The following is an 8,388-nucleotide window of genomic DNA, read 5'->3' as shown; positions in this document are numbered from 1 at the left end:
GGAGCATAGACTCTCGTGTCTCCCAAGTGCACTCTTCTAAGTTGTGGTGGTTCCATAGGACTTTCACCATTGGTATCTCCTTGTTTCTCAGCTTTCTGATCTGTGTCCAAGATCTGTACTGGCTGCTCTTCATACGTGAGATCCCCAAGGATCTCTACATCAGGCTCACTGAGAACCTTCTCTGGATCTGACACAAACTTCCTCAACATAGAAACATGGAATACCGGGTGAATTCGTTCCATCGATGCAGGTAAATCCAGTTTATACGACACATTTTCGATCCTCTGCAAAATCTCAAAAGGACCAATGTATCGTGGGGCTAGTTTACCCTTTCTTCCAAAGCGAACCACTCCCTTCATTGGAGACACCTTTAGCAATACCATATCCCCCTCCTGGAACTCTATCTGCTTCCTACGAATGTCTGCATAGCTTTTCTGTCTGCTCACAGCTGTTCTGATCCTCTCTCTGATCATAGGCACCAACTTGCTGGTAATCTCCACTAACTCTGGCCCTGCAAGAGCCTTCTCTCCAACCTCTTCCCAGTAAACAGGTGTTCTACACTTCCTTCCATACAGAGCTTCATAAGGGGCCATCCCTATGCTAGCATGATGGCTGTTGTTGTAGGCAAACTCCACTAGTGGTAGATGCTGCCTCCAAGAACCGCCAAAGTCTAACACACACATGCGCAACATATCTTCTATGGTCTGGATGGTCCTTTCTGACTGACCGTCTGTCTGTGGATGGAAAGCAGTACTGAAATCCAATCTTGTGCCCATAGCAGCTTGCAGACTCCGCCAAAATCTGGAGGTGAACTAAGGTCCTCTATCTGATACAATCGACACTGGAACTCCATGCAGCTTTACTATTTCGTCCACATATACCTGCGCTAGCTTGTCTACAGAATAGTTACTCCTAACTGGAATGAAGTGGGCAGATTTAGTGAGTCTATCCACAATCACCCATATGGAGTCTACTCTGTTAGACGTCGCCGGTAACCCCACTACAAAATCCATAGCTATGTTCTCCCATTTCCACTCTGGAATCGGTAGTGGGTTCAGCATTCCAGCCGGCTTCTGGTGCTCTAGCTTCACCCTTTGACATGTTTCGCAGGCTGACACGAACTGTGCCACTTCTTTCTTCATTGCTGGCCACCAACTCATTTCCTTTAACACTTTCAAACATTCCAAACTCTTAAACCACACATGAAAACATATGTCTTACCCTTCTCGAGGGTTCCGACACTCGAGATTCCACCGATCTACAGGAATTCCGATGCCGAACTCAAGCCGGGTATTACATTTTTATCCACGTCTAATTTATTAAAAACGTTTAAGATGAGAAGGTTAATAGAGCTACATATATCCACCAGTACCCTCCTTACCTCATATCAGTTTAGGAGGATCTTAATGACCCGCGAGTCATTTTAGAAGAATCTAATCGCCTTGTTTGCAAGCCAAATCTTACCTCTTGCCTAGTCCATGGTTCTTGATGGATGGATAGGATGTCTTCTGCTACCTGCTTTTTTTTTTTTTTTACCTATGATGACATATACAATTCTGGCAATTTTCAAGAATAGAGAAGAAAAAAAATTCCTTCTTTAAGGAGAAAAAGGAATAAGAGTCTAGCATAAACCCAAAAGATTAGAGAGAATTCAATGGGTTTTTCGGTAACGGAACCAAATGATGTTGCTGAGATTAAATTGATGACGTGGTTGGAATGAAGCTGTACTGTGATTGGCTAGAACCTGCAAGAGAGAAAGTGTGAGGCGGTGGGCATCCACTCCGATGCTTAAGTCAGAACAGAGAGAATGCAATAGATAATTTAGAGTTTGAATAGTATTAGAGATAGCATATTTTTGTATTTGTGATCATTCTTTTTTCACACTGTAAGAAAATGGAGATAAATATAGTGTTTCTTGAAAATTCGACGATGATGTGGTTGACTGCTCGATAGTGGGCATCGACAGCTAATAGGCAGGTGATCCTGCGATCACAAGCGATATGCTGGACTGTGTCTAATAACAATAATTTTGTGTCAAAACTCGGTCTATCAGGGGCGAGTCTTGACGACAACTGGAGCGTTAAAGTGTCCAGATCTCTTATTCTGTGGCGGGACCACTTTTTCCGCTTATATTTTTTTGTCACGTAACTTTTGTTTTATGATGACAACTCATAATTTATTTTGGATAAATATTATGTAATATCCATAATTATGGTAGAAATAGATTTACGGATAAATTAATAGATGGATTTAAATAATATTATATCTATTATTTAAACTTTTTATATAAATAAATAATTAATTAAATATGAAATATATATTTTATATAATATTTATAATATTTTTAGATATTCTCTTTTACAAAAATAAATTTAACGTATTTTATAGAAATATTAAGATTTTTTAAAATAAATTATTAATGAAAGATATATATTTCTATATATTATTATTTATTTATTAAATGAGTTTAAATATTATTAGAATAATAATTAGATCTGGGACAAATTTAAATAGTTTATAGTATTTTAATTAAGGATATAAATGTTAATTTTAATATGAAAATTAAAAACATTATATATTTTTATCATTTAAAAAATAATTAAGTAAAAATTGCATAAAAAGATATTTAATTTTTTATATTCAAAATATAAGGATTAAAATATTTAAATTTCAAAATAATAAGGCATAAATGTTAATTTCTGAAAGTATTTTATCCTTAACATTAATTAGTGCTCAATTAATATCATAAAAAATAAGAAAATTTTTTAAATAAATATGTTCTATTATGAACCAAGTTAATTCGAAAACATAAAATATAAATAAGTAAGTTTTCTTTTTTTTTTTTATATAGAAAGTCTGTTGAGTATTAAATAAATTGAATTAATTATTTTAAATTAAATAAATAATAATAATTTTAATCAGATTATTACTGTCTATATAAATCTGTCATTGATTTTTTGGCAACCATATGAATTGCCAATTAATTCTATAATATATATATATATTTTTTCTTTCATTCCTTCTACAATTTTTATTTACTTATTTTTAATTATTTAAAAATTATTATTCATTTTTTAAATTATAGTAATATATAAATTAACTGTTGTAATTTTATTTTATTTTATTTTATTTTTAAGAAATTTTTTAAAATTTTTATTAATGTATTTAAGAGGATTATAATTGAAAAATTAATAAAAAATTTATATTTTTTAGTAAGTATGAAAAAGTATAGTGAATTAAAATTATAAGATTTTCTATAATAAAAGAATTAAACAATAAATTTTACTATATATAATTTAAGTTAAAAAATATTAAATAATTTAAATTAATTATTTTGATTTAAATTAAAAAAAGAGTTTAAAAATTATTAAAATAAATTGGAGTTAAGAGTGGTTACGATATTTTCACGTTTTATAATTTTTGTCTATCTCTTTTTAGTTATTTTAATGTTATTGTCAATTTTTTTAAATTATAATAATATATAAATTAAAGATTATAATTTTATTTAATTTTTTCTGATTTTTAATAAATTTTTTAAAATATATATTAATATTTAATAAAATTTAAAATAAATATAATTAAAAAATTAATAAAAAAAATTATGAGACAGACTGAAATTTTATCCATCATCATCAACAACATTTTAAATTTAATTTATTATGAATGAAATGTCTAAAAATGAATTAATTATTAGAATTATTTTACTAATTGGTCTGATCAATTCAACTAATTTGATTGAAAAACTTTTTTAAAAAATAATTCTAAGAATAAGAAGACAAAATTTGTTACCAGAATAATAAGATTTTTTTTTGTTTTTAACATATTATGATGGAATTTATATTTTTTGAAGATGACAATCCAATAATTTAAATTTGAAAATGTCAAATTGAAAATTAAATTATAAATTGAAATTCTTTTTGTATGAATTGTACACTCAGATTTGCTAAATGAAGGGAAGATTCCTGCCATCTAGCCGGCCTCTAGAACCTAGCTAGATGAAAGGAAAAGAAAAAGTAAAAAAAAAAATAAAAATAAATCCATATTATTAATTATGCAAATAATTTCTTTAACCAACAAAATATTTATGAATTAAGATTATAAGTGTTTTTAAAAATTCTATATATATTTTTGTTAAATTTTTTAATTATTTCAATTATATACACAAATGTTTTTGAGTGAGATATTATTAAATAGAGGTGTAATATAAATTTAAGAGAAAAATATAAAAAAAATTATGTGATTTTATTTATTTTCATTTTAAGGTTTATAATTTAATTTATATTAAAATAGTACAGATAGTATTATGTCGATAATAAATAGTAGTAATTTTATGATACCGTAAAAAAATATGGACGTGGCAAGTAAAATATATTTATTAATTAAAAAATATATATAAAAAAATATAATGCACTTATTTTTATTTTAAAGCCTATAATTAATATTTCGTGATATAATTTTTATATCAATATTTTTAATTAGTTTAAAAATTACTACTATTTGCTAATAACGCGATATTATATATACTACTTTTAATATAAATTAAATTATAGATTCTGAAAGTAAAAAATCATACATTTTTACACTTTACCTAAATTTAAAATACATAACTTCACATTATTGCAATTTTATATAATGAAATTAAAGCTAATTACTATTCTCACTATTTCATAATTTTTATTTATTTTACTTTTTTATACATATTAAAAAGATAATTTTATTTATTAACTTTTTCATTATATTCATTTTAAATATATTAATTTTTATTAAATATTAAGAAATATTTTAAAATTTTTTTTTAAAATATGATAAAATTAAATAGAATTATAATAGCCAATTTATATATTATTATAATATAAAAAAATAAAGAATAATTTTAAAATAATAAAAAAAATCGTATGAAAATTATGAAATAGAGCAATATAAAAAAAAATTAAAATTAGCAGTAAATTGTTTATCATAGTATAATTAAAATTTTTTATAAGAATTATAAAATTATTAAGATAACAGTTTGACAATAATTTAAAATTATGATAAAAAAATTTAATTTTTAACTATATATATAAATAAATAATTTATTTTATATTTAATAAAATTATAATTTTAACTACATTTTTTATTTATTGTAAAAAATAAATAATACAATGAATTTTAAAATATTATTATTAATTTATCACTACGCCTGAAGTATTTAAGATAATAATTTTAAATCCATTTTTACAGTAGTGCCATCGTGGATTGAAGAAACAGACAAATGAATCTCATTTAAATTTTAATATTATATTTTATATTTTAAAGAATTTTTAAATATTATTACTGATATAAATATTAGAGTGATTTTCAAAAATTACAAACTAACTCATTTTTATTTTATTTTGCAAATAGTCTCTCTGATCAAACAATCAAAAGACTCGGGGTAATATCATTACCAAACACTGTAATTAAAAACGCAATGTAATTCTTATTTCATTATACTATTGATTAGTGTACGAAACACAGCCTAATTTCATGTGTTTCTTGACAAACACAGCAAGCATTGACCCTGTGTCTAGGACAAAGCAAAAGATAAGACTACGTACTCTCAATATTCCTCTATACGTATTACTCATCCTTGGCAACCTTTTCTTCTTCCAACTTCACAACATTGTATTGATAACTTAAGATTAACACATAAGTCATATAACAATCAAAAGATATACACTATAAAAATCAGTCAAAATATAGTTAAACCGCGTTTCATTGATAAATAGTAGATCGCGGAACCTCTGTTATCCGAGCTGCAGACGAGTCCTCGTAGGAGAATCAAGCCATAGTTCACCACGCAAGCCTATCTATTAGCACACGACTCAAATCATATTCGAGCAAGCCGAGCGGATTGGGAGTCGGACCCAATAAAGAGGGATCCAACTCACCTGATTTGATGGATCAAAGGGAGACAGACCCATCTATATCCATGACCCAATTAGCACAAGTGGCAGAGGAAATTAAATAGCCGCTTGACGATGGAAAGAGTCTGTATGTACGTCTTTATATAATAGCGACATGTGACACTATAATAAAGTGGCGGTTATGCGTACTAGAGGATAAATAGAAAAATGAATAAAGGAAGAAGGTATGAACCCTGACTAAACTCACTCCCATGTACCAGAATTCTACTTTCTTCTTAATCTCAGATCGATCATTCGTCAGTAATTTCGAATTGTTTTTTTTTTTTACTTTTTGTGGTAATTATATATAAATTATTTTACTCACAAATTCTAAGTGCAACCAACTTGATGCACACTTCAGTGATCCTGAAGACATTTAGGACAATGAGATTCATTGAAATCTTGGTTTGTTAAGAATGATACATCCGAGTAGAAAGAGAGAGGGAGGTAACTGCTACGTTACTTCTTCTCTTATTATAGCTTTATCAATTTAATTCATACAAATTCATCCCATGTTTGCAGAAACAAGAAGCAAACAAAGGCATGCATCAGTTGGTATATATAGTACTTAAACGGTTATCTGTTGATGTAAGGAAATGCAGTTCCCATGAAGGACGTTCTCTTTACAAATCGACCTTTCATTCTAGGCCTTTTTTCCGCGTTCAATCTCCTCACTTCGTACCTTATCTTCTTCGAAAATAGTCTTGTCCTTCGCTTTTCTTTGTACCTTAACACTCTTGCTTCTCTTCCTGCGTTGCCTCCTCCTGCTCCTCCCCCAACGCCGGCCACGTAGGGGTGGCGACCCCGTGCATTGCAGCACATACCCTAAACAAAAAATTTAAAAATAAGTTGAAATTGTATGCATTCTAGAGATGAAGATAAGTGTCCGTATATATATATATATATATATATACCATGCAGTGAGGCCAGCAACCATCAGGGTTGAGCTCTGGTCTGGGTCCTGTAGTCCATGGAGAGCCATGGCTAGCCCAAGCATTGATGATTGCTTCATAATTTAGCCTCAAAAATACATTCCTTTTCATTTCCTTCTTGTTTCCATGACAATTCATCTCTTCTACTGTTGTGGGTGACTCGTAATTGAAATCCCAATCAAATATTGCTTCCAGTTGATCTTGTTCATCCTTGACTTTCACTACTTTGTATTCATAACTGAACTTCTCATCACCTTCATCTTTAGAATCCAACACTCTCGAAGCCTTTGTATCAGGAGAAGAGTCCTCAAGTCCACTTCCAAGTAGATTCTCAATGTCTGCAGCAAACTCACCAAGGTCCATATCTGAAGGTAAAAACTCAGGTAGATTATCCAGGTCGCTTGCAGTTCCTCCGTGTCCAGAATCATCAAAAATCACATTTCCCTCTTCGTTCCCCATGGCTGCTATTTCGGTTCCTTCATATGTTATCATATCATCAACGCATAGCTCTGCAGCAAAAGGATCAAATACAGGAACCCTACAAGGAACCTGATCTTCATCTTCATCAGCAACAATATTACTTTCTTCTTCATTACCAATCTCAGGAACAAGAAGAAGAGGGTTCATCAAGAATTCCTCTTCATGTTCAAGTTGTTGACGTGCTAATAAGGACTTATTGTTCTTATGCCTCGGGGTTCTTGCTTTTCTATTAAACCCTTGAAGCCAAGCTGGAGGAGATACCACAGATTCAAGCCTGACCCTTTCGTGCCTCCCGGCTAACTGGTTAGCTGAATGAACTGATTCTTCACAGCTCCGGCAAAGAAAAGCATCGTCTGCAGCGCAGAACCACCGAGCTCTCTTGCTGAAACAGCCATCACAGGGTCTAACAATCTTGCCTGCAAGGGCATTTGCTGCTTTTCTTTCATTGATCATTGAAGAGATTTTGCAACAAGTGACCGTTGAAAGGAGCAATGTCGTTTTAGATTGTGCAGTTGGTTGCTCTTACAAGTCTATGCACTTTAGGTGGTGGGTTTCTTACAGGGTTTGCTTTGCCCTTTTGGGACCCAAGAATCACTGTTATCTTAGTGATGATTGGCTAAAAATTTGAACATAATCCTAAATTCTGATTTCTGATTGGTTGGATGGAGAATGAAGGGATTCTCCCAGTGGAGCCTTCTGGGATTATTATCAAGGGTCCCATCGAAGTCTGTGTCTGAGTTGATGAAATTTGAGTAAGACCCATTTGCTCCTTTGTCTCTATTTTCAATAATTTCCGATACAAATTTAAAGTTCTTGTGTGCGGTCCCCTTCGGTAGCTTTCAACGATCCCTGTCGTGGTAGCTATTTGATTTGCATGGCATGGCAGGACGTGAACTTGGGGCTTCAATGAGAGGCACTGTTTGCTATGGAATTTTTTTCCCATTGTGAAGTTTCAAATGCATTACAACCTAGGAAATTTTGGATAATTCAACTATATAATTTTAAATTTTCAAGAAATATCTATTTATTGACATTTTTATTTGAATTTTTAA

The 8,388-nt window shown here is 30.5% G+C and overlaps 1 protein-coding gene across 1 annotated transcript; it reads right to left on the bottom strand.

Annotated features, from left to right (window-relative positions):
* Window positions 1–6,285: 6,285 nt before the first annotated feature.
* LOC110622223 (zinc finger protein CONSTANS-LIKE 16) lies at window positions 6,286–7,879 on the bottom strand. Its single transcript, XM_021766661.2, has 2 exons — window positions 6,839–7,879; window positions 6,286–6,749 (listed from the first exon to the last, which is right to left on the bottom strand). The coding sequence occupies exons 1-2, from the start codon at window positions 7,787–7,789 to the stop codon at window positions 6,501–6,503; spliced, it is 1,200 nt and encodes a 399-aa protein (XP_021622353.1). The 5' UTR covers window positions 7,790–7,879; the 3' UTR covers window positions 6,286–6,500.
* Window positions 7,880–8,388: the final 509 nt, after the last annotated feature.

Source organism: Manihot esculenta, chromosome 1 (assembly GCF_001659605.2).
Source record: "Manihot esculenta cultivar AM560-2 chromosome 1, M.esculenta_v8, whole genome shotgun sequence".
In the NCBI taxonomy this organism is placed as follows: domain Eukaryota; kingdom Viridiplantae; phylum Streptophyta; class Magnoliopsida; order Malpighiales; family Euphorbiaceae; genus Manihot; species Manihot esculenta.
The sequence above is the reverse complement of the archived record's forward strand: the minus strand, read 5'-3'. Positions and strand labels throughout refer to the sequence as shown.